Source organism: Passer montanus, unplaced genomic scaffold (assembly GCF_014805655.1).
Source record: "Passer montanus isolate IOZ18808 unplaced genomic scaffold, ASM1480565v1 scaffold17, whole genome shotgun sequence".
NCBI classification, from domain to species: Eukaryota; Metazoa; Chordata; class Aves; order Passeriformes; family Passeridae; genus Passer; species Passer montanus.
This window is the reverse complement of record NW_024364270.1, coordinates 5999681-6027455: the sequence shown is the minus strand read 5'-3', so window position 1 is coordinate 6027455 and position 27775 is coordinate 5999681. Positions and strand designations below refer to the sequence as shown.

At 38.1% G+C, this 27775-nt stretch overlaps 1 protein-coding gene across 2 annotated transcripts in view; it reads right to left on the bottom strand.

Annotated features, from left to right (window-relative positions):
• SYT1 (synaptotagmin 1) overlaps positions 1-27775 on the bottom strand; it is a 252325-nt gene that overhangs the window by 34627 nt on the left and 189923 nt on the right. For both annotated transcript variants that reach the window (XM_039704184.1, XM_039704186.1), the window contains exon 8: positions 15151-15268. In XM_039704184.1, the coding sequence (XP_039560118.1) occupies positions 15151-15268 (118 nt within the window). The remainder of the gene's footprint in view (positions 1-15150; positions 15269-27775) is intronic.

Here is a 27775-nt window from a genome sequence, read left to right as displayed (position 1 = left end):
AAATGAGTGCAAATAAAGGCAAGAAGAAATGCTCTCCAAGGTCAAACTTAGTCCAAGACCTTCACATATGGCCAAAGCCTAAGGTAGTAGTAAATCTGTGGAGAGTCAACTTTAAGGCTCAAAGTAGCATTCAGAACAATGCTGGCAAACTTGGGTACCAGAAAGAGTAAATGCAGAAAGACCTTACATATACAGGTTAGAGGACATAGCTGTTAAGTATTTTCCTGGAAACTGTTTATATTAAGTGTCCAACACACCACTGCATCTCCCACAGAATACATTCACTCAATGTGTGGAGGTGCCCTCACCCTCCTAAACATTTAGGGACATGGAAAAGTGCACACTTTAGATCCCTCTGGGATGTACCCTGGCTGGCACAGCTTATCCTCAGCACAGAGACAAACAGAGGTGGAGACCGAGCTCTGCATAGAGAACAGCCTTTGCCTGCTTGGCAAAAATTGTAGCTGTCCCTGCAAAAAGAGAAGGTCATTCTGAAGACTATGTTTTCATGAATAGAACACAACAGAGGTGGAGACCGAGCTCTGCATAGAGAACAGCCTTTGCCTGCTTGGCAAAAATTGGAGCTGTCCCTGAAAAAGAGAAGGTCATTCTGAAGACTACGTTTTCATGAATAGAACACGCACCAGGAAAGCGGTAACCCCAGTCCTATTTCTACTCAATATGAGGTAATTTAATACTCCACCTTCTCTGAGAATTTCCTATCTTACCAGGGTAGTCTTGGCAGGTGACCAGGAAATTAAACCCTCTTCTCAAGTCTACACACAAGGAAATAAGAAGGGGCCTGGGACAAGGGCATCTGGCAGGATATGTCTTGACTTTTCAAAGCACTGCTTAGGACACTTAGGTTGATGAAGACAGATAAAGGTCTTGAATCTAGAAGACTTAATTCTCTGGGATCATACAAGTATTTTATGCTAGAAAGTTCCGAGTTAAAGCCCACCCACAAAGCATACTCCAAAGTGGGAGCCAGAGAGTAAGATTTCTTCAAAGGTTCAGAGCAGAAACTAATACTAAATTAGTCACATTTCCATTCCACCCATATCTCCATTACCTCATGCAACTGTGTTGCTGTCCTATTGCAAAGGTTTCGTACCTTCTCGGTGATTTCTCATGAGCAGCTCCTCACAGCACTAACTCCATCCCACCTCTCGACCAGCCAACCTGCTCTTTTATAATACCCCTCTTAATTGGATCCAGCTGTGGCCTATTAAGAGCAGTCTTGTTCTTAATGCTTGATAATTAGCACAGATGTAACTCCTTAGGGGCCAGATTACCTTCACCACTGTCTCTATTCTCCTACCTTTTATCTAACCACACAACTGCATTTGCAAAACCATTTTGAATACTAATGTTTAGAGACTCCCTGAGTAATGCTAGAGGTACTTCTCAGACAAAAAGTTTTTCCTTTTGTTATACCTTAGAAACTAAAGTGTGCTTACTAATCTAAACTCTCCTTAAATTATTTTTATCATATGGTTCATTGACACCTTGGAATCAGCCTTTAGATGAAAGGGCTCAAGGGAAAAATATGTACATTTTTCTTCTGAGTGTTCCTTTTCAAATTTGGTTATTCAAATCACTTGACAGAGGGTTACATTCCCATGCCCTCTCTCATCTTCCTATTAATTGCATATCCAAGAGACTCAGGTAAGTATTAACTTAAGCCGTAAAATACCTATTAAGCCTTGAGTATCAGAAAATATTTTTTGATTTTAAGTCCTCTAATTCACTGCAAAAAAATTTTGCAGCTTTTTTGTGCTGGCAGAGCTGTGCAAAAGAGTTTAGGTATAACTGAGACACCAACCTTCTGCCTTGTAGTTTATTAAAACTTGGCCCTGAACTGACGAGTGATGAAATTATGGTCCTTCTGACTGAACCAGGAAAAGTTGATACAAATATAGTTTAAAATGCCTTTGAAAGCCTAAGTATGGATGGGATTTTCAAAAGTACACAGCTAAGCTGAAGTCCTGTCACCCACCAGAGTTTAAATTCATGCATTGTCATTATTTGAAACAAAAATAATAGCTGAAGTTTTTGCTGAGAAGTCCTGTCTTGCCCTCCATTACCTTTAATTGATTAGTATGTGATCTACTGAGCTTCATGGCTACAACACTAGAATTGGGAGGTTTGATATCAGCATATGCTGTTGATGTAAAGTTTGAAAATATGCAGTTGAACTGACTTTAATGATTCAGTTTACTGAAGGAGGACTTCAGAGCTGAAAATGTAAGCTGTATGTGGATTTAGTGTATGCTTCTCTACAGTGGTTTGTGTTTTATGGTGACATTGTCTAAACTGTCTTAGTGTGCCAAGTCTTCTGTGATGCAGTGATGGCAACTCTGCGTATTTTATGAACCCCAAATTTTTGCCTTCTTGGCAGCTCGCATGCAATTTCTCCCAAATACTTTTCACTGTCATCATTTAGGGATTTTCCTCATCTTTATCATGCAAATATAATGAAGTCATTAAGTGATATACTGTTTTTTCTATGCCTTATTTATTCTGATTAGTTTGTGAGACACTAATTGCTGCATTTTTTCTCTTTACTATGGCTTGCAGATCACTTAGGAATATGTGCTATTTAAACTGGTTTATTACCCCATATAAAATTCACATAGAAATTGTTGACAAGAAATAAAACTCACAGACAATGATAGGTAGTGTGTCTTGTTCCCTAGGAGCAAAAAGGCGACATTCATTTATGCACAAGCAGACCAAATATCCAGTCAATACAGAGCACTCCAAAAATAGCCAAAGCCTTTACTCATTATGTGGCCATGAAATGATTAAACAAAAGAGCATTAGAACATCCAAAATCTGAGTTCTATCATCCTTATATAATAACACAGAAACTTCACCTAATGGAAATCCATCAGACAATCTGGAAATATGCCTTATTGGAATGTTGTGCAATGGCAGAATCTAACTTCATGTGTTACAGCCAGTTTTCAGTTCTTCAGATACGTGTGCAGTTTGAGAAACAAGGAGGAAAATAAACAGTGTATGAGGAGAGATAAAACTGGCAGATGGACAAGCTGGCCTTTGTGCTTCTGAGAATAAATAAAAATCAATAGAGGAAAACACGGGTAAAAATACAAAACTGGGCATGAACATTTTGCATCTGACCAGAACGCTCTTTCAATGAAACAACACTAGAATTAATACAGAACACTATTGTACCATATGGATGCTTGGATCTCTGCCAAAAAAACTGCATCACCTTAACTTTACTAAAAAAATTGACTGAAATGAGTTACAGCAAGGTTACCAAACTTTTCAATATGCCAGACACAACCCTGATTAGAAAAATATACTTCTCAGCCCAGTAAGATCAGCAGTGGTCCTGAGTGCTTGTAGCTGAGTCTGACCCAAAGATACTGAAGGATTATTTAATTACCGTATCACACTTTAGAAACCCTCGTCAGTAACATAAAATTTGGTCACTATTAATGAGGAATTGTCATTAGTCATATTCAGAAGCAGCTCAGAGTTCTTCTCTCTGGTTATAATAAAAATTTGTTAACAGTATTTTAGACAAGAAGTCCAAGCTCTTCCACTTTCCTTATCAAGCTTAGCACAAGACCTTTGTTTTATCTATAGATAGCAGTGCTATCAATTTACTTACTTCACTCTGTTATCAAATACAACATAAACAGCCATAAACAGCACATAGAACATGCACTTATACAATGCATCTCATTTATTATGCCTGATTGCTGTAAGTCAAACGAACAAAAACCCCACAACATTCCCATAGGGTCCTTCAATTTTGAAGCCTCTTTCACGGAATTTTAACTCAATTTCAGGAATATAATTGAACTAACAATCTGTTGTCTCAGACAGGATGTTCTCTGCTTGATATTATGCAGGGCTGGACAGATGCCAAGACAGATTTGAATGCACCTCAAAGTACCAGTGAAAAATGACTGGGCTGTTCTGAAAGCAAGAGGCATGTGCTGGATGGGTCAGGCACCAACTGTTTGATGCCTGTCTTCCCTTCCATTTACCCTATCAGGATTCAACTGTACTGGAATTGTAAACAAAGAGAAAATACAGCAAGCAGAATGTAAACAAGAAAAGCCAAAGTGCTTATCCTCCAAATGCTCTGCATAAAGCAAGCCTTACACAACAACAAAATGCTTGGGGACCACGCTTTTTGCTGAAGACAGATGCTGGCAACCAATACAGACAAAACCTGGTTTCTAAAATCAGGGTATAGCTTAAGATATTCAGAGTCGTGAGAGAGAGTAATGGAGTGATTTAGATTACTGGAATGATTTGAGCAGCTATCTAGATTAAAAAAAACCAAAAATTCATTTCCTTTATACAGAGATCAAAAAGAAAAAGAAAACCCACGACAAGAAAATGAGAATAGATTTAAAAATGAATCAAAGCATGTTTGTCACTGGATTTGCAATAAAATAAAATACTTTTTTTTCCCTTCGTTCCCAAGGAAACACAGTGTAGGTAATAATTTTGTGTTCTTTGAGTGCAATTACCAGCGGGTGACTGCCACCTTTCCATACCTTTTTAGCATATTGACCAGGATCACAGGCCTCTTGAAGACATTAAATTCCTGTAAGTTTTCTGAAAGCAGGCAGCCAAATGGAATACAGAAAGCCAACTAAGAACCTCTGTATGAGGTGAAAGCTCCAAGACGGTCTCACCTCTTATTACACACCAGAAAATAGACATGAGAAAGACATACTATGGATGTTGAAACTGTGGAAAAAAGTTTCACATGAAGCACATATTTTATTAGACATCAGAATGCCCAGTCACACTCTGAAATTAATGGAAATCATGCCTTATAATTCCATTGCTCACAAAACTGTATTTGAAATTACCGGAAGACTACTGCTGGCCTTGGGCTTTTGCCAGCTGTTAATGTAATAGAACATTCCACAAGTGCAAAACTTCCCTCAAGGCTGAAAAGCAATCAAGTTATATCCTCTGCTACCTCATGGAACCTGAAGATGAGCACCATAATACCTAGGCTCTACAGCAATGGGTATTTCATTATATCACAGATGCATTAGTTACACAAAGGAAAGTGTGCACTGGTATATGTGAAAGATGTGCTTGTCTGAGTAATTTCATGTATAAACAAATGACTGTCAATGCATTGTTGTGGATTCTCTTATATGACTTCATTTTATTGTGTGAAGAACTAAAACCTTGATCAAAGAAATGCAGTCAATCCCCAGATCAGACAAAAGCAACATCTATCTCATACTTGAGTCTATTTCTTGACTAATTCATGTCAAAGAACTCAATCAATATAGGAAATCACTCTCTTGCTGTGCCACAGGGACCACCAGACACAAAGCAGAGCATCAGATGAAATGATAATTCTCATCAAGTGCTGGTTTCCTGACCAGAATCCAGACAGTAACTTCCTGAAGTAGATGTTCCTCAGCAGTGGGGCAATACAAATAATCTCCCGGAACAGCTGAGCCAGTCCCTGATTTCCACCACCACCCAAGAAGCAGTGTGGCCCAAATTACTTTAAGCTTGCTTAGCCCCAGTGAAACCTCTCTCAGAAACACCTTTGCTCCCACAGCTTTCCAGATACAGCTCCTAAACACCTTATTTCTAAAGTAACACACACTTCTTTTAAATTAAATATTTTGCCCCATTATTTTTTTATCCACGAGGGAGCAGCCTGAATTAACTTAGCTTCCAACCAGCTGAAACAATTTGCAGCACAAGACTTGCTGATGCTGTCACATCCTTACATAAGCATTTCTTCACATCCCACATAGTCAGGGCTTCTGAACTTAAAAAACCCATTTTGTTGCGAGCTCTCACAATCGCTACTTTTAGCATCCCTCAGATGTCGATAAGCATGTGATGGTTTGCTGATGGGAAGCAACGGATACAGCTGAGTACTTCAACTCGGCTTCCTGAGACTGACTGCAGGGATCATCCCCCCTCAACAGCGCTGGAATCAGACTGGCCCTGGGGCCAGGTGCGCTGCAAAGAGAAGAGGCTCAAAAGAGTTTAAGATGCTTTTTTCTCACTAGGGCTCAATCAGGACATTATCATATTCACTTCACTGGAAAGGTGGATTTAACCTGCAGACCTGTAGATGTAAAGGGTTCTGCGATACCACTGGGAATCTGGAGAAGGAGAGCCCATGAAGTGGGCGTGATAGCTGGGATTAAACAGAACCTCTTACTCCTCTGACTTGAAGATATTCCTGCAAAGATGCTGCTGAGTTGCAGAGATTACACTTGGATCCCAAAATGCTCATACTTATAGGACAGGAATTAAATTTTGGATATGCCTACTATAAGATCATGCATAGCTTTTATTAGATAATGCATAGCTTTATAATGTATATCTCTATCTTTATTTCATTTATAACAAACTCAGACATGAGAGATTACATTGTGATGAAATTCACAAAAATCCTGCGTTCTGCTTGCACAAAACAGGTAGAAAACAGAGGACCTTTGCAGTGGATGGAATTTTTTATGACAGACTTCTTTTTAGGCATATTTGGTAGGAAAATTTCTATCTATTATCCATTCCACAGTGGTCAATTGTATTACATAACATTTGAAGATTGTAGTCAAATAAAGGTTTTGTCTGTCAGTACATATGCTGGACAGATGCTATTTCATCTTTGTTTTTGTCTTTCCTTAACTAGAGTTATATATTTTATTATTCAGTAATTATTTCATTAACATCTGATTTAATGGCATGCAGCAAGAAGCCCCTGCATAGAAATTATTTTGATTTAAATAGAGTAAAAATTGTTGCTATTTGTAAACTTGAAGACAGCTGAGCAGAACTGAAAGGCATTCATGTGGGGAATGAGCAACAGCATATTCATCAAGAAGACAGAAAAAAGATAACTTCATAAACATGAGAAGACTAGAATCATTGCACTAATAACCACAAAATGTCAGGAGTTGTTCCCTCCATATTAGCAGTTTTACTAATTTATTATATTGGTGATAGGTGCATGAGTTGAGACAAACACAGCCAGCTCCATCTTATCAACAAGGTTGGTATAACAGAGGAAGAAAACCCAGTTTTGGCTTCAAAACTAATCACACTGTTAAGGGAGTTTAAAAAAAAAAAGACCAGATTCTCTCTTCAGCTTGGCAAAATAATTGTTTAGCACCTCAGCTGTCTTAAGTCAGAATCTAAATAAAGGGTTTACTTGTGTAGATCCCTCATTCATACCCAGCCTTATCTTCCCCTTCAACAAATCTGCAGATTTCACAGAAGTGACACATACATGTTAATCATGCTAAAGACAATCCTCATGAAGAAGGGACTGTGCTGACTTTCACAGCTAATAAACAAATAGACAAAAAAGCAATAGCCAAGAATAAAACCCAGATAATTTCCACTTCCACCTGCATAATTCCTTCTTTGCTGGGGAAAAGTGGCATTTCTGGGCTTTGCTTTTTCACCTTGTTGGCAGGTGATCTCCAGTTAATCAAACTGCCCTCCCACTCCACCTACCCCTACCCCATGACTGTCTCAAACAGAATAAAGAGGCTCTAAAGCAGTGTGACCTGTGCTGGAAGGGAAAAGACTCCAATGCTGCCCTTCCTACCTCATCCATAGCATCATGGAAGTGAGAGTGAGGAATGGAATATTTGGAAAGAGAAGCCCATTGAGATTCATATCACTCTCCTCAGAGACACAAAAGGCACAATGAGAAAAACTGAATGTTGGCATTCCAATCTCAGCAACAAGATTCTACATCTCTTCTGTTACCTCAAGAGGGGTAACGGGACCTTTTTGGGGAACTGCATCAATAGAACAGAGGGCAGGACTTTACTTTCACCTTTAGCTAGGTTTTGGAAAATAAACTTTGGAACTGATGGCAAGGGGAAAGCTGCTTTTTTTTGCCAAATAGCATCTCACAGCTGCCATTGGAGAGTTTCACTTGCCAAATGTGCAAACAGATTTGAACAGCTATGACCCATAAAGGATTTATGTAAAGTAATTATTTCGACCAAGATCTACAAACACCTGTTTTCTTATCTCTCTTCTTATGCTGAAGCACATGCTTTCTCCATTGTCATGGATATTTTCAGCAGGGTACCAGGGGAAATGTGCAGTTACCTTCTTAGTATACAACCCCCCGCTCCTTTCAGGAGTAATCCAGGATCAAGGGTCTAATTTGTGAAATGTTTCCTTCCACTGACATGTGCACATAAAGGAGTTACACACAGGAAACAGAGGCAGGAGGTCTATAACGAGCAACAACAAAACTAATAATTTTTCTACCCACATGGGATTAAACAAACAAAAGATGCATGTAGGATTTAAAGTAATGTAAAAACTTTAAAACTGTTTCTACTTCTTCAGACAGTGCCACAAACTTCAGCAAATCTCAATTGCATCGACAGCACTCACAAAACACTCATCACGCTGTCTTAAAAACCTGTGACTTTACAATGTTGTGAAAAGGAAATAGCCTCATTTATACCTTTCTTACTTTCTCTGCACATTTCAGCACTTATCGAAAATGTATTTATAAAGATGAAAAAGATATTTTCTTTTTTTAGTTTCTATTTTTTTTCTTAAAACCCATTAAAAAAAAGTAGGCTGCAATTTTCAGAAAGTAAAAAGAAATTAAATTTACTTGTAAGAGAACTGACTAATTTCCCTGAGGATTCTAGAATCTATCTACAGTATTTCTACATCCGTTTTACAGCCACTCACATTGCTATGAAATTCTTGAGGAACTTGAAAATCTAAATCATTAATTACTTATATGAAAATGAGACTATTAACACACACATCTTTACACTTGCTTTGGGACTGTACAACCAAATAAAAACTTACTATAATTTAATCAGGAAGAAACAGGCATAGAAACACAAAATGCATTGTTTAGATGTGGCTATTGAAATAAAATAATAAGTCTTCTTATTTTTTGTTTCAGGGAAGGGAAGTAGGAGGAAATCAATAGAAATGTCAGAAAATTATGACTGTTGACTGGCAGAGTCCAGCCAGCTGCGTGCTGACCACCTGTAACTTTGGTCAGTGTCTACATGAAATAACCTTTCATTTCTCAAGTCAAGAGGCTATTCATACAGCTATTGAGCCAAGGCACTTTTTCAGCACAGTCATTGCCCTAAGGTTTCTCACAGCAATGCCCACAGGTTTAGTACAACTCTCTGACCATCAGAAAGAATGGTCTTGTTTTCCTCATAGCAGAAAAAAAAGAGCAGAGTAATTTGACACTGCTTCTTTGTACAAATCAACAAATGTGACTGTTCATCTAATACAGTATATTGTTGTGTGCAATAGTTGTAGCATATAATGCAGTGCAAATTGTGAACTCACTACAAGATGGACAGTTACCTGACAATTTCCTCTTAAGACTTTCCAAAATGCCCTGAAATATGAGAGTCTGTGTATCCTTTAGCAAAGCTTCTATGATGAACACATTTTACTTTGGAACATATATTGATTTTGGCACTTCCTTCTTCAGCTTTTAAACTGAGGAAGACGATGGCTTGATGTCAAAGGCTTGATGAGTTGGGATTAAAAGAAACAACTCCTTAATAACTTAATGATTGAGGAAGGACCACTTCAGGCAACTGTGCATTTACTGCCCAGTGTTATGGAAGATGCCACCAACAAGAATGTTCTTTCAGTCAGGAGAGAAAGGTTTTAATGTGATGGAGATTTGCTGACTGATGCCATCACCACTGTAGGAGCCCACAAAGCATTCACTGCAATGGTGTGTGACTGCTTTGTGAGCCTGAGAGATGCACTGCTGCAGCCATCTGCTGTTGGAAGTTCTGCTGGTGCAGAAGAGAGACTGACATGTTAGATGATGTAGAAATCCTCCACACTAAGTAGAGATCTTAAAATATTGTTGGTACTGATCTCTGCTGGATTCCTTAGGATTAGGCTAGTTGAAAATACAGCTGTGGTGGTGGCTTGTTGTTTATTTTTACTTTCACCTTTTAATAAGGCTGTTTTCCCTTAATACTTGCTGAGTTATGCTTACAATAGGGCTTATAGCAAGACCATGACATTAATGGTGTATTTCTTTTCACATAATATTGCACTCATGTTAGTCAGCTTTTAAGAATTCTTATGTTTTCATGAAGTTATTAAAAGTGAATGCTCTGAATGCATAATGAGCATTCACTTAGTCTTCAAAGAGCTGGTCTCTAAATAATTTTTAATTTCTCAATCATTTCAACTAAGACATTGAACCAAGCCTTTTGAATTTGAATGCAATCTTTCGAATTGCAGAAAACTAGCTGTATTCCTGCTAGGGAACCATTTGGTCCCCAGAGATGGTTCGGAGTATTTACTTGGCAGACACAAAGGGGTGCTGTGTATTTTCTATTTATAACTCATAAATGCTGAGATTAGCATCCACACATAATGGGCCTGATTATGGGATGCTTTCTTTTCACAACTCTATCTGCAGCTTTCTGCAGAAGGAAGAGCACATGGATCCAATGACAATCCTATTCTCCTTCCAGTTCTTTCTAAGCATTAATTTGCACTAAATAGTACAATTTAGGGTCTGCTACAGTATCTGTTACTTGGCAACAGTTCCTAAACTCAATATCTGAGCCCATTGCAGCTAGGGCAACTACTCCCCATTGAAACTGGGAGTGGTGAGAGGCAGCAGTGCTGAAGACATAAGGGAATTGCTTGCTTCTGGAATACGCTCCTGGTAAATATACTCACTAAAAGCTAAGCATACTAAAATAACACAAAAAGAACAAAATCACATTAGCTTTCAAAGATTTTTGGAAGGAATAAACCATACTGAAATTAATGCTGAAAAGATGACAACATGTGTTAAAGCTTACACTTACTAAAAGCTTGATACAAACCAGTATTTCACCAGAATATACAGAACCACTGAAGTTCTTAAAAAAAACCCAAATCAAAACCAAAATAAGGCACTTAAGCTGAAGGGTCTGAGTGGCCAAACACCTTATAACAACAGTCTGTCTAGGAGCCAGCCCCAGCTACTCCTGAAGGTTTAGAGGGAAAATGCTTTTCAAGGTATTCAGGTGATTTATTTCAGTGATTGACTTAATCAAAGCAGGGGAAGCTGATGGAAGTTGAAATGAAAGTTTTTATTTTATGTTAGGAACAAAACTGAATACAAATAGAGGGTATGGCTAAATAGATGGAAATCTATAGAACTGCTTGTACAAATGTGTGTAAGTGTTTCAAATTTTTGCCATGTAATAAAAAGAAGCACCATATTTATCCCACAGACCACATTTAACTACTACTCAAGTGTACTGAGGGTTACAAAATCAATTTCATTTTAAAAATTAAGTTAAAATTACAACTACAAATAAGATTAAAATGAATTTCAAATAGAGTTTTGTATTATTTAAATCAGTATCTGAAATCAGTATTACTTTGATGAGTATCTCACAGGGGAGCTGCAGACAATTCCTGTCCTTTTCAGAAGCAGAAGGGATCATAAACCTAATGAAGTACCATAACCAACCGCCAACCATTGTGAAACGAATGGCACTGGCGAGCTGCATTCTGCCCTTATCAAGGAATTAGTTGGATTTGTATCTAATGTATCTAAGGACTGTTTGGAGAGATTAAACCACAAACTGTTTTTGAAATCTTCCAATTCTGCAAATCACCTAAATGAAATTAAAAAAAACCCAAACCAATGGAGTAACTTGGGAGTCTAAGTTCTCTGTAAGACCTAAGTTTCTAAGTCTCACAGACATTTTAGGTGAAGTATGCTTATAAAGCCACCCAAGACCACCAAGTTCAGATAAAAAAAATAATTGCTTTGTATCATTAATTCCTACACATCACCTTCCAGATGTCAGATTCATTAGCAATGCATTTGAATATAATTTAAATAATTACAATGCTATTTTAGAATATGCATAATAGCTTGCCAGAGGCCCTTGCTCACCAGAAGTAATAATTTCCACTTGTTGCAGTGACTTGATGAACTCAGGCTAAATAGTTTCATTGTTTGAGCCAAGGTTTGCTCTAGTCACAGCCTGACACTGAAATTAAGTTTAAGACCTGGGAGTTGATTACTCAGATGGGTGATATGGTTTTGTAAAAGTAAGTCTAATGAATTTGATGATTAGTTTGTTGCCTTTTATTGTCTGTTTCCAAAGTAATTTATGCTTGGCTTTTGACTGCTAATGAAATCTATGAAAAATGCCGGTGATAAATGCTTTCATAAAGTTTTTTTTTTTTGTTTTAAGCAGCTGTAGTAACCATTAAGCATGATATAGATGCTGACTAGGAGGATTAAGGTTTACCAGCTGAGGCCCTGTAAAAATGCTAGGAAAGGTAGTGCTCTCAATATACTTTAATCTCTCTTACTCTGGGTACTTTTGTAACAGGGCTTTCTCTATCTGCATAACAAAAAGATACATATTAAAAGAAAATCAAGCATGTTTTAAAGCCAAATTGATCACAATGGATGAATTTAATAAATTTATGTAGAGTGGTAGAAGTTCAGATGACTACTGAACCACAGTGACTGGTTCTTTTTATTGGGGCTAAAGATAATGTAAATACTGAAACTTCCCACATTGCTGAGGTGCAAAGGTATAGCAGATATTTACTAGCAGCAGTAATACTTGAGATGTGGAGAGAAGCAGCTGGAAGGAAGCCACAAAGCTGCCCACCACTGTGCTGTGAATGCTTGTCAGTGCTCCCTCTGCAGGAGCCGGGGCCTTGCTCCTTCTCTCTGTGAGGCAGGTAAACTTCACAGAGGCATAAAGGATGGGTGCAAGAGAAAAGCAGAACCCTTTCCAAACTGGGTCTGGATTCTGCTTTTCCAGCATCTTATCAAAAATAGAAAAGAATAACTGAAATATACATCCCAAATTTAAAACAACAACAAAAAAGGTAATTTTTGCCTCTTTCTGACAAATTGCTAAGATTTGTTTCCCCTATCTGCGTCAACTACAGCATTTTCACCTCTTGTTAATGGTGCTGTTGAACATATAGGTAACACTCAGCTTGAGTTCACATATGATTGTTAACCTTTTCCCATCTTCACTGCCATGCTAGATTTTCAGTTTTATAATATGAAAAGATATTTTAGTATCTAGAGAAAGTAACAAAACTAGGAGGAAATATTTGCTAATCAAGATAAAATCCTGTCACCTTTGTTAGCACTTAGAGAGTAGGTAATATTTAGTGTGAATAATGACAACAGAATCTCAGCTTGATTTCCAAAGTTGTTCCCGCATAATTTATTCAAAAGATAAATTCCCTAATGAAAGATACTGGATCTACTTTAAACCAACATTACTTCATCTATAATTACTGCCCCAGGAATACCATGCTAACTGCCACTTATCACTGTCAGTGACTTTTGAATTCCTGCTACAACTATGGTATCCCATTGGGTTTGTTTGTCTCCAAGAGAACATGATGTTTCAGGTTTGGCATGGCCCTAAAAACAGAGAACAAAACCTCTCTTTCCCTAGAAATGTAAATGTCCTCTATGTGCCTCTGAACATAGAAGAGATTAAGGCCATTCATTTCCTCAGAGTTATTTCCAACACAATGTACTATATTTTCCATCTGAAATTTGTAGAAGCTCTTCAGTTCATTAGTGCTTCCCCTGCCCCTCTCTTTCGTTTCTTATAAGCTGAGTACCCATTATCTATCACATTTCTTACAAAGTTTGGAAAAGAATATAGATGCTCTGGCTGTCAGACCTAACCTTCAGTCAAAAATCCCCACGCTTTATCATTATGAGAATCTAATCTTTCATTAGGAAACCATTAGGAGTAAATGTGCTTATGAACATTAATTTGCAATTTGTTCATTATCAGTGTTAGGGAAACTATCAGTGGTGTGTCTTAATCGAGTGTCCATTGTGGACAAGAAAAGGCTAGACTTTATTGAGTAATGACTACAACAACACTTGTATGTCCTTTACTTTTATGTCTGTTGCTGTGCACTGGATGACTTCAGATGCAAGTAAAATAAAAACCAAAAAATAACTGGTTATTGACAGAAGACTTTGTTTCCCCACACTATGGCAAGGTCCCCCAGTTACTCATCAAGAGTGGTGAATAAAACCTTCACAGTTGCTTTTAGTAAGTTCCCGTTTCTGTTTATTTTGCATATAGCTATTACTTTGTGCTAAGATTATAAAAAAGTAAGAGCAAAACACTTTTTTTCTTGTCACTTGGTAAATCAAAATGAGAAATTACATCATCTATGTGTTAGTGGCAGCTGTAAAAGTTTTCGCTCCTAGAACTGTGCTGGAAATAGCTTCATTCTCAATGGTGGGTAGCAACTGTTTCTTCTAAACAGAAGGCAAATGCAAACCAAAATTCTCCTGGAAAGACCTCACCTTATAAAGCATCTTGTTATTTAATTTGGTCTCAACTAATTGGCAATTTATACAGGAATTAGTGTCCAAATTCCAGATGCAGCAGAGAACAGAAACCTACAGGGAGCTGCACCAGGTTGCTGGGACACAGCCCAAGTGCCTCCCTCAGAGGTGGCACACACCTTGTCACACACAGTGTGCACAGCTCACCCCATGGAAAGGCTGCCAGGGCTGTTGGCAGGTCCTGAGCACGTTGGATGTATCAGCCTCTCTGCCCACCACACACACACGAGTGTCATTTTGACTTCTGGTGTGCACACAAATGCAGCGCACCTCTGACTCTGCACGTGTAAGCAATCACACCTGAGCCCTTCAAATGCAGAAGCAATCTTCCTAGCACCTCAAACAGCAGTCAGCGAGTTCCTCTGTTACCTATTATCTGCAACAATGCAGTGAAATGCTCACGTTTTGTGAGATTAAACAGACAATAGGAATTGTAGTCAGATTTTTTTTCTCTGCCTGAATAGTCTGTATTTATCTCTAGGCAACAGGAGAGAAGGAAAGTACAGAGAGCTTGCACTGTCATCTGATCGTGTAACACTTCAGACCTTGTCTTGGAGTGGAATGCAATGTCTTGTGATTTTTTTTTAAGCTAGAATTAGTTCTGATATACTCAGTCATGCCTTAACTTTCAAGAAAACATAAACCACATCTTTCAGACAGGGAGCAAGAGCCCTTACCTTCTCAGCCAAGAGACTTCCAACAGAAAACTAGTTGATTTTCTGCCTTTACAAGCCTGCAAAATCTTTTCACACACATACCTGATAGTCCACCGACATCCATCTTCTTCAGGTTCTTTGCCTCCAGAATGACGACAGTCAGTTTGCCAGCAGTAGGCACATAACGGAGGGAGAAGCAGATATCACCCAGCTTCTCTTGCTGTGAAGACAAACAAGACACAATGTTTTACTTTAATGATTTTTTTTTCACCTTTTGAAAAATGCAATTTTGAAAGCCCTGTAGAAAATTAGCAGGATTACATCTCTGACTTGTACTGGTAAAGAAAACATTCAATAAACAATATTGTTAAAACTACCACAAATGTCCAGCTTAAATCCTTGATAACCTCAAGTCTCTTGCAGCAACTATCCTGTGTACAACCAAATGACAAGATATGTGCTGGCCAGAAAGTAAGTGATACTTATCACGATTTCACCCCTGACAATAGGGGCCCCAGAAATACTGTTTGCTCTTTAAACTTAGCCAGGATTTTTTGTTTTCTTCAGGCTGCATTTCAGTAGAAATCTGTTAAGGAACATGCACACATAGCTACTAGGCTGTTTTCCGTGAAATAGTAATATGGATCTTTCTCATCACACTTTGTCACAAAAGCAAAAAGTATAAAAAATCCACAAAGTACAAAATATGCAGTATAAAAAAAGACTTGTCTCCTGTCTGTTGGAAGAGGAAAAAACCAGGCAGACAGAGACCATGAAAGGACACACTACATCCCTTCTCACATAAGGAATAGCAGGAAGGATTTAGTTTTGCCTTCCAGCCCATCATCTGAGATCCTGCCAAATGCAGCCTTTTGCAATTCATCGCTTAATATTTTCCTAACAGTCCTGGCAAAGAGGGAAAAGCTGAATGATGTTCAGAATTACAGGAACTTTGTTTTAAAAGGATGAATAAGAGATAGGAACTTGCAGAGGAGAGAGGGAGGATATTGCTCATAAATGATGAGTTGGATGATCCAAGCTGCTTTCCTCCTTTTCTTTCAAGGCCCATGGTATCTCTAGGGGGGCTAACAAGGATGTTTTTAAGACAAGAAGGATGAGCTTACATCAAGCAAACCAATAAAAAATTTCAGACAGCCACGCTTCTCTTTCAAAGGCATTAGTTCTTATGGTACATATCCACTTCCACAATTTATTCTGATAGTAGAAATACTCTATGATAGTAGAGTATAAAGTACATTTTTATGATCATATCTCTTTGCTTCCACAGTTTTCTTAGACACAACTGAGAGCAACTTGCTCACATGCTTATGGATGTAGTGAATACTTCCTGCAGAAGACAGTCCATGTGCAAAGGACTTTACCTAAAATAATTCTAAACTGATTATTTCAAGTTGGGACTGAGATCCAGGGATGGTAATAGATAGTTTCCTGCCAGACACAATCTCAGCAATCACCAGTGATCAGGAAACATACAGAACAAGCATAGTTACATGTAGTTACGAAATGCTTAGACAGAACAAACAAAATAGCTCGTGATGTTAAATGTGTGTACTGTATAAAAATAATGCTGTCAGAATACACTTGTGCCAGTATCTTGAAAACTCATGGTGTCCTCCTCACCTCAAAAGGATATGGTAGAATTGGGACAGATTCCAAGAAAAGCAGCAGGAATAAGCAAGGATATGACAGTTTCTGCAGAAGGAATATGTAAGCAGATTAGGACTCTTCAGGTTGCAAAGTGAGTAGTTGGGGAAGAGAACTCTGACCCAGAAGGGCTAGAATGATGTTATTACCTTGCTTAAAAGGACTGACACAAATATAAAAAAAATTACTCATCTCTAGAACAACCCTAGATGTCTTTCAGAACATGGACTGCACTGGCATGAAAGAATTTACTATTCCTCACTGACTGCATATACTGTCCTAAACCCCAGCACAGATTCAGATCATGAAAATACAGATTTCAGCCATGCCTGGCTTTTTTAGCTGAGCTTTGAATGGCACAGTGACAGCAAAACATGCTCCTGTTCACCTGACATTTGGTTTTGCAAGTCCATATTGGATAGGGTAACAGTGAAGTTGATCTATCACTTGCAGGTTGTTCAGAACAAAAGAAATCAATTGCTTATTGATTTGTGTTATCATGATCACAGGTCACCCAGCCACCTGGTGTTCTTCACAGTCACTGCTCTATTACATTGCAGAGTTGGCTTAAGTTTGCCTGTGGATTCATGGAGCTCTGTGAGGGCTGAAACAAGGTATATATGAAAGCTTATTTTAGTCCCTCCATCTTAGAGATCTCTGTACCTATTGAGCCCAATATTCAAGGGCTCTGCCTCACCTCCAGATTCATTAGGCAGAGCTGTAGTTGTAGCAGCACAGGAACTTTTGTCCCCTTTTAAATCGATACCATGCTTCTAATTGTTCCTTTCAGTGGATATTTGTAAGGGTTTTCAGGTTTGCTTCAATTTTTAGTTGGTTTTTTTACAATTTGTTTGGTGGCTTTTTTTTTTCTTGAATCTTGTGTTGAGACAAGAGTGTGTTTAGAAAGCATAAAATAGTGTTAGGATTGTTCTTCTGATCTGAGTGCATCAGCAGTAGCTGAAGGAAGTACTTTACACTCAACAGCTATTGCCACGGAGACCATCACCTCTCACCAGCATTTCTCTGTTTGTAATCATGTTATGCTTCTGTGCAAATACTGTAATTGTCTATACAGAAGAGTAATTTTAAGAGGGCATTTAATGTTTTTTTAGCCTCTTTTAATGTAATTTTAGCTGCAGGAAACACAAAGAAAGCAGCATCACGCAAACAGCCAGTTTTCCATAGATCACCAGGAAGCAATGGGAAATGGCAGCAGATAATGGGATAATTCCAGTGAGTAACCTGAAGTAAAAACGTAGGCACCTCATTAAATGCTTCCAGAATCAGATTTAGCACTTCTTTTGTTGGTATGAAAATCTGTATCAATTGCATTTCTACAATACTTCTTTTACTTGTAACCTTTTCTCTTCACATGACTGCAACACTTTTTTTTAATTCAAAAAGTATTTGTCAGGCAAGGCACTGGAAGTGGCAGCACTGCAATGAAACTAAAAAACCCAATCACTAGAGGTGTGGTTTGCAGGAGATAATTATAAACCCCTGCAGGGCGACACAGTACAGATGAGTGCTGCTGGTATGGTGATTATCCCATGGAGATGCTTTATTGTTATTATGAATTTCTTTCAGCCCTGTGTATAAATAATTTATGTTAGTAAATTATTTTGATCTCTGATGGAAACTGTAAGTTAGTGTTAGAAACTTCCAGCTGGGAGTTTCATAGTCATTAACCTATCCATGTATAATGCTTATACACCAATCAAAAGATTCTCTCCATCTAAGCAACTTCATAACTTCATTACTTTTAAAGAGGATGCAATGGAGCAGAACATAAATGATAGAGACAATGCTGCTAACACTTCTTCAATTTAGAAAAGGCCATTTTTAGTCCTCTTGAGAACCTGGACTTTTTAGAAATTACTCTTAAGTGGCTCCTGCCTGTTTTGTGCTTCTTCTCTTGTCAGTAATCGTGTTTACCTTGACAGGACACTTTCCTAATGAGTTACAAAGAAAAATGCTTTTTGTGCAGATAACTCTCATTTGTACTGCAGAATCTCTAACAGACATATCTATGTAATTAATGTAAACATTCTCTACATTTTTGTGGAACATACTATGAGAGAGTTGATGCTTGCACATCTCTTAGTAAAACAATACCAAAATAACAAGCCACAGCACCATATGCTTTCCCCTAATTGGATATAAGACTCAAAACCAATTACTATAGGAAGCATATAAACACAGTGAGGTGGGTTTCCAACTTTGGTACCTGATTTTGATTGTGAATATTTGCGTAAGCCTGAGAGACACACAATATGATGTGATTTATGGACAAAGACCCCAAATAATACCATCTTACCCTAATCAATATTTACAATGAAAGCTCATAACATTCATTGTTTAGTTTTCACAGCTACCAAAATGTTTTAAAACTCTGTGGAGAAAACAGGGACAGCATATCTGTGGGTTATGAGCTAAATTAGTGTCTTCCAAATTCAGGAAATCCAGGTAAACTGTATTGACAGAATCCCTAATCCCAATTCCCACACTGATGGACTTCAGACAATTTCCAGGCCATCACATGCTGTCTGCACATGGAGATCTTGAATCCATCAAATCCCTTTTCTTAGCACGTGAGGCATGATTACACTAAGCCTCAAAAGGTGCCACAACAATACTAGTGACAGAACCACATGGATGCAGAAATTGATGACATAGACTACTGCTCCCAACTTCAATTAAGCCACAGTAGCAAGCAGGTAGAATTAGCAACCTGTATACATAGCTGGGATCTAGAATTATGAAAGCATTGCTCCTCCAAACCCATAGAGCAAATGGGGATCACACTGGGGAAGGGCAAAAAAGAAAAAAAAAAGGGTGCCCAACAAACCAGTAAACATGAAATTTTATTGCTACCTCAGCTGCCTGATATTACTAGTTCCAAAGACACTGCATTTTTATAAATACATGGTTAAAGAACAAAGCAGAACATGCAGAACACTTCAAACCTGCAATAGGTATAAATCAGGAAAGAAAAATATTTTCCTCTTATATTTGCAAATCAGGGTTGAGATGACCCCACAATATAAAGATGATTTTGCCACAATTAGGCAAAGGAGTGGGAAGTGAGCAAGAAACTCCTAGTCCTCAGTTTGTGGACGCAGCTAGAAATAGATGATGCAGCAGGGAAAGATAAGGAAGGGGAAGAAAAGCTGGAGCTAACATGTCAGCCCTTTTGGCACATTGGAGACTACAACATGAATATGTATGCACACCAAGTACCACTGTACCCCAAAGTCGGTGCACTACCTTTGGGATAAAAAACCAAGAGTGAAGAGGGGAGGCAGAGCTCTCTCAACCGTTTCAGGCAAAAGGCTTATTGCAGAAGTACCTGTTTCAGACTTGCAAAATGTTATCTATACATCCAGTCAATTTAAACATAAGGGCTTTAACAACTATACTATTAATCTGACAAGCAGAGTAATTCCTTTGCTGTCTGAAGAAATTTCATGCCCATGAATACAGCAGCCAAGCTGGAAGTAAATAAGTGCTAAAAGCCTCTGGAGAGAAGGCAGAATCATCTTCATGATTGTACCTACTGCAACTTTAAAGACACGATTTTCAAACAATAAAATATGAACAGACAAGTGCCCTACTGCATGATTCCTTACTCTATGATCAGTCTGTGTTTTGTCTTACAAAACAGAAGTACAGAATGTCTGATTAAATGTCTCTCCTGTTTGCTTTTACTAACTTTTTCTTTTAGAAGAGTCTTCATAGATTACACTCTCTTCAAATGTGCACACTTGGGCACAAAAGGAAGCCCCTGATAACGTAAGTGCAGTTACAACACATCTAACACGTAAATCAAGCAGAAAAGTGAAATAGGTTATAGCATGAGACCTTGGAAGAAACAGAATTCTCAAGGCAAAGAGCCATAGGACTCACTTTGGACCCTGTAGAAAAGGGACTAACAGTGACAACAGGCTAAAGAAGATATTGAAAGGAGACTGACATTAAGCAAAGAGAAAACAGAAATAGAAATAAAGGTCCATGAGGCAAATTTTAAACTAGAGAAGTTCTAGGGCAGACAGCAAAGGTCCATGAGGCAAATTTTAAAACGGAGAAGTTCTAGGGCAGACAGAATACTCTTTCAAATGAAGTGAATTCATTAAAGGTATTGGGAGGTGGTATCTGTAGGCATACAGTCTGTGCCTACATGCTATAAAGTATAAGTGAGAAAGAGCCAAAAGAAAGGGTTTAATTGCATATTGCTTTTGAGTGATTTCCCTGCCACAGTCCCACTCTGACTCTTTGTGATACAACCTTTTTTTTGCCAGCACTATTTTTTACCTTTGCTTAAAAGGAACAGACCTATCAGGATCTTTCTCTGTAAAGAAAAAAAATCTACTTATTTCTCCTTCTTTCCCACAGCCCCCTCTGAATAGCACTACTTGAAACAGAAATTCGTGACACATCTCTGTCCTCTTATTGCAATATATATATAAAAGCAGTGGATTGCATTTCTTTTAACTGCCATAACTATGTAATATTCCCCAACATAATGGTAAATTTGACTTGAAAGCAATTTGGGCAATAAATTTGAACTAACCAATGTTATAAAAAAATTAACAAACTAGGTTTTGTCAGTTTCCTCCTTTTAGTCCACTTATTACATTTTTTAACTATTTAGAAAGAGTACTTCAATTACTGCTTTCTAAAAAGCAGAGAAAATGGAAAGAGAAAACACTGTTATTATTAGTAGAAAATGACACTTCACAGTCATCAGTTTAAAAGCATCACAATCAGATGCCTCTTGCAAAATGAGAAGTGCTGTGGCCGAAGGCAGCTGAAATCAAAGACTAGCCAAACTGCACTCTTTGATTTCCAGACAAGAGACTGTGCTGCCAAACATACCAAGTTCTTAATGAAACAAGAAGAAAATGAATTTCTTAAATAAATGAGAAAGGGAGGAATGAATGAAAAGAATCATATATGTCTGAATGTCATGGCCTGGTTTTCAGTAACTCTTTGCCTACCCACGAATGCTCGCAGCTGGCTGCTCTGCTTTAATGACTACATGTTCCTCTGTTTTGCCACTTGGCTTCTCCTCAGCTCCTGCCTGATCATATTTCTAAATGTCACTCACGTCTATGCAGGCCAGTGCACAAAACAAAATTAATTTAACTGAATGGCACACTAATATTATTACTTTTGACAGCACAGAAAACTTATTAACTACAGTATGTCACAAGGCTAGTCTTCTAGTCAGTAGTTTAAGTACAACATTGAAAGGAAATGTAATACATTTTAAAGATTTTTTTCTTGGCTTATCAGACATTGTGAGAAGTCAAATCACAAAGCTTTTCTCTAATTATTAGAATATTTTATATGCACTGCAGTCACTCTACAGAAAGTCACTGTCCTCCTGTGATAGGGTAATAGGAAGGCACACTACAGTTCCCCTGCTTGATTTGAAATTTCCTGTAGTAAGAACATCTTAATGATCACTTAATGTAGTGTCTACTACCAAGTGTCTACTTTAGTTTCCAAAGGTGATTCAATTAAAAGCTTTAGACTATGAACTGGAATTACACCATACATCCAAAAATATACAGAATCAGTAGACAATTGTAAAGAACTGTAATTAGGAATCAAAGTAATTACCAATTTCATCCTTGTAAGATGTATGGCTGCACATGGTACTGTACAAAAAACCTGGCATGAACAGAGTCCTTGCTCAACAACCATACATTACTGACTACTCCAAGACAGAAACAAGCTGATTTGAACAAACCAGTAAAAGAGGGAATGACCGGTATGATGGAATGACTAATCATCTAGGGCTGCTGGTAACTACAGCTGAAATTCATCAGAATCATGGAAAGACTATCAGGCAAAATCAGCACTGCCATTACCAAAGCCATATAGTATAACATTTCTATTTGTTCTGCAAAAACTATAAAGAGAAATTCAGTGGAATTCATGGATTACCTTCACAGGCATTATCTTCTTCCCTTTCCCGAAGCTTCAACAAACTACTAAGACAATAAGACCTACTACTAAGACATAAAATAATGTTCACTGATGCCCTTTCTCTCCTTTCTTGCTTGCTGCAGCACCAGTTCAGCTTTCATGTTCCTCCATAATATCCCCTAGCACTTCCTCCAGCTCCCTTCCATGACCCCCTCACAAACCCCACACCACAGAGCAGCCTCCTCCAAAATCTCCTAAGCTGGCAATTAGGGAGGAGACAATACAGTGCTGGCATTGTTTGCTGGCTAGCTAGGGGCAGACCAAACAGAACACATGATGACCTGCCATGTGCCCAAGGGTTTCCCTGAACAGGGCAAGAAGCTGAGGATCCATCTTTGTCAAGACACTGCATTTCTTTACACTTAAAGAAATTTTCTTACCTTGCTCTCCAACTTCCAGGGCAGCGTGCAGCACAGTTTTGTACCAAAGCCAGTTTGTGCCTTTATTTTCACACAAAGACAACTTAGCCACACAGAAAAACAAGGATTCCCACTGCACTGCAGCAGTGACCTTAAAAGAGCTGCACACCGAGGACTGGCACAGCAAGATGAAAAGGAACTGGATTTGCTAATGGGAAAACCACAGACAGCTGATCTAAGTTTATAGCTATCAGGTGAAGACTTATAGCAAGACAGTTCTCCACCTATAATTTATCAAGGTGAAGACTTCCTTTCATGTAAAATTTCACCCCAGCCAATATAATATTTTTTTCCATTCATTGCTTTCATGGTACAAGCACATGCAGGACTAGGAAGTCCCTTTCTGTATCACTGTTTCTCATTTAGAAAGTTTTCTCACATTGTCCTGTTTTTACTGATTTATGTACTGAAGACTTTTCCAGAGCATTGGAATTGCCTAAACATGAGGTAGGGTAAAGGATATGCAGCTGGAAAAGAGGCAAGCGTAAAAGCTCAGAAAAGCTCCTGTTGTAATGTTCCCTAGTTTGAGGGAAGTCAGAAATATATAAGAGAGTAAAATACTCTCTCTGATGATTTCAGTATTTTTGCCTTTGGTTCCACTTGAAATGAAGAAACTAATACATATCTTCTACTACAATGCCTTGTATTATATTTCTTAATTCAGAATATTAAATAGTTGTGTTCAGTTCAAGAATGAAATCCTTCAAACCAGTGCTACATATTCAAATCTACTGACTTACCCTTACCAGGCTTATATCCACTTCTTAAACTAAGCATTCAAACATTTATTTTTATGAAACTACTGAAAAATGTTAAAGTGTTAGATAAATACATAGTGGCAAACTCTTCTTTTGTTACTGTACTTCTCCTCACTATTTCACTTTGAAAAAGTCTCTTAACACATTCTTTAGGAAGACAAGGCAGCTCATCAAAGGTCATCACAGCAATCAGAACCACACACTCGATTGTATTAATCTCTTCAGTAAAGAGTTCATTGCAGTCAGCTAAAAATCTAGGACAAAGACTGCACTTATCATAACATCCCTGGCTCAATGATGTTCCTTTTTAATAAATCTTAGACCACAAGGGAAATAAGGCTGAAACAGTGTTAACATTTTACTTGTCTTACTCAAAAAAGGCCAAATAGGATAAAGGTGGTATCTATCAGTCATTTGTGTTTTATCAAAACCAGATGAAACAAAAGAAGAATTCATAGAAGTTGTAATAATGTTGATTTAAAGGATATAAAAGATCATGAATGTGTAGTCACATTGTTTTATGGGGGAAAAAAAGGTATTTGCAACTAAAACCAGATTCCCTTTTTGGTAAGATTGGAAATTTGCTTGATGAAGTATGCACTTTTTTTTTTTCTTCTTTTTTTCCATTCAAGGTCTATTGCTGTTTTTATAGGTGGGGAAGATATTTTGTTAACAAAGGAGGCAGGTGATATAATTGTAAACAGTAATGCAACAGGTTGGTCAGAAAGAAAGTGCTTAATCAATTACCTGTAACCAGTTACAAAGAGGACATTTTCATACAGTCGAAAGCAAATTTTCTACAGTCTAAGACAAAGAACTCCAGACTTTTCATAAGTATCTTCTGAATCAGGAAAGGTATCTTACAAAGCAATACCTCCTGCTGAGGATTCAGGGTCATAAGCTACAGACCATGAATTGCTAGTGTAATGCTATGCAAAAGAATCAACAGTAGACATGATCAGAAGAGGCTGGTGACTTGGTCTGCTTGCCAAAGAAATAAAGTATACTGCACACAGCTCTTATGTATGTACATTTTTTTAGATGCTGAAAACTACAAAGAAGGTAAAAAGACTCTTACTGGAAAAATGAAAACTTGATTTTGAAAAAAAAAAAAGATTAATTTCTGCAGCTTTCTGAAAAGAAGATTGGACATGACTTGATTACAGAGAATAAGTAATGTAGAGCAGAGCAAGCATCACGTATTAAATTACTTGAATCTACTAAAGAGGGGCATAACAAGAATCAGCAACAGAGTAGAATCCAGTAACATCCAAGTAACAAATAAAGTATACATTTTAAAGAGAGATAGAGTATTGCCAAAGCTATGAAAGGACGTGCTATTTTCTTCATTTACTTCTGTCTTAAAATCAGAAACTTTCAAATCTTTGGTCTTAAAGGCCCTCTAAGAGTTTTCCAGTGGAGGGGCAAAGCTGCCTATAACAAACACTGCTGAGGGCTGAGAATCAGCATTTCTAGCTCCTTGCTCCAAAACCAAGCCAGGTCTAACTTTCAAACTTGTAAGAAGGTTTCCTTGTGCCACTTTTCTCCCAACTTCGCACTGGAAGAACACTATTAGCTCCAGGATGTTGCCTATTTCCTAGACTGAGTTCAATTACATTGACATTCTTTGAAATGTTCCTTGAAGACCTAGAAGTCCTCCAGATTTAGGGCAAATAATACCACTTTATTTTGAGAAATGTCTAAATTAATTGATAGGAACTAGCACTACTTCTAAAGCAAACAAAGGTTTTTTGAAATGGGAAATTTTTGCAGAAAGAAAATTTTAATGTTATCTAATATAAATGACCCACATGTCATAGAAAACTTGTCTGCTCTAAAAAAATCACAGAAAATGAATGTTTTTCCTGATAATTAATGTGCAAATCTGAGTGAGTAAAACCACTTTCAGCATAATCCATTCCTAAAACTGGGCTGGGCATTAGCAGACAGAAGATGTCAGCTGCAGACCTCAGGGCACTCCTACAAAAACGAGCTGCTGCCAGTTTTAAAGCTGAGGCTCCACTCATCAACAAGAAGTCCTCCTGTTAATTTTCACAGTTATTGAAGAAGATATGGAAAAACAGAGGTAAAATAACTGGATTTAAGACAACCAGAAATAACTTAAGTAGCACCTAATATTAAGCATCTGATGGGAAGCTTGGTGCTGTCTGCCTGTTGCCAGCCATAGCACTCAGAAGCTGCAGTGCCACGTTCTACACTGGTGGCATCCAGAGCAAGTTGTAAACCCCACATAATGGTAATCATACAGGGAATTACTTCAGTCAGAATTTTATGGCAAGCTCTTTGGCTGAGAAGACATCTGAACTCAAGGTCAGCCACAAGTGGAGAAAGGCAAAGAGAAGGGTCTCAAATGCAGTTGCCTTTATCAGAGTTAGTGGATGTTGCAGTACCTCCCAATTCCATTCTGCTGTAGGCAAACACATGTGGCCGACCAAGCAGCAATAGCACAACTTTCAACTCTCTTATTGCTAGTTAGGACATTATCTCTGACATTATTTCTGTAATTGTGATTGCAGACATAATTGTCAAGGAAAACATCTTGACCTCCATGTCACTGGATTCAGTTTCAGGTACATGTTTTACTCTAGCTGTAGGCCAGCAAGAAGCACATACAGAGCATCTCTGGATCCAAAAAGATATTGGAAATGGATTTCATCTGTGCACTGAAGATGGTAGCTCGAAGTGAGTTGTGTTCTGTTTTAATGAGGCAGCAGCAGTAATTCTGTTGCGGTGATCATACTCCAGCCCTCTACAGAAAAAAAATCATACTCTGAAAAGTCTGCTAATGGAAGGGGAAAAACAACTACAGTAGCCCTGCATCCCTCTAGTGAGTAAGCCAGCCAGGCAGCCTCTGAATGCTTCTCTAGTTATGATGGTGACAAGCACAAATTAAGCTGCAGAAGGCCACAGGAAAGGAAGAGGAGAGACGTACTGGTGCACTAAACTTACCCTGCTGTGTTACCTGTAACACACTAACAACACATCAGCTACGGTGAGGGATTTCTTTGGCCTTTGGTAGAAGATTGACTTATATGACAGACAAAACAGGAAACTATAGGACTGAGTTATCTCCGTCTGTCATCCATTTAGCCTAGAAATAAGACCTGGTATACCTCCTAAACTCATGTCCTCTACCTCTTGAAACACTAGCATAAACTAAACAAAAGTCTAATACCTCTAAACTAAAAATATAGTCTTATGTTCTGGATTCTAACTGTGATTAGGGCATTTTATGCTAATTTCTGCCACAGGTACAATGCAAAGTGCTTCAGATACCAGTTTAAGCTCATTGTTGAAGTAAAATGAAACACAACACGCCTTGAAAAGAGGTTAAATGGTTACTATGGTAATCTCTGACATGATTTAAATCAGTGTTTAAAAGGTGATAGAGGAAAAAAAAAATAAAGAAAATGGCTAATCCCTTTCTTTTTGGACCACTATTCCTAAACCTTTTTCTCCCCTTTTCAAAAATACATATTTCTCTGATGTTTCTGGAAACCAAAATCTTCTAGCTCTACATGGAGTGGGCACAAAAAAGCAAAGAGATTGGAGTAGCATACATCCCCTCCTCAACCTTCTAGTGAAAATGTTGTCATCTTTGCGAGACCTGCTCTTCCTTTGTGACTGTAAAAAATGCTGCTTTCTGTTCTGAAGGTCCTTCTAATGACACTGTATTTTGACAGAGCTGCTTTGCAGCTTCCCTTAGCTACTGATCCTGGTTTATAACAGCAATCAGGTAATGATTTTTGTTACTGTTGGTTTGGAAATGTAGGGAAGAAAGGGAAATAAGGTATTAACCTGGACTACCATGAAGCTTCTGCCTGCAATCACAGTGAGGCCATTTCTGCCTCTGGATTATGCATTCACTGA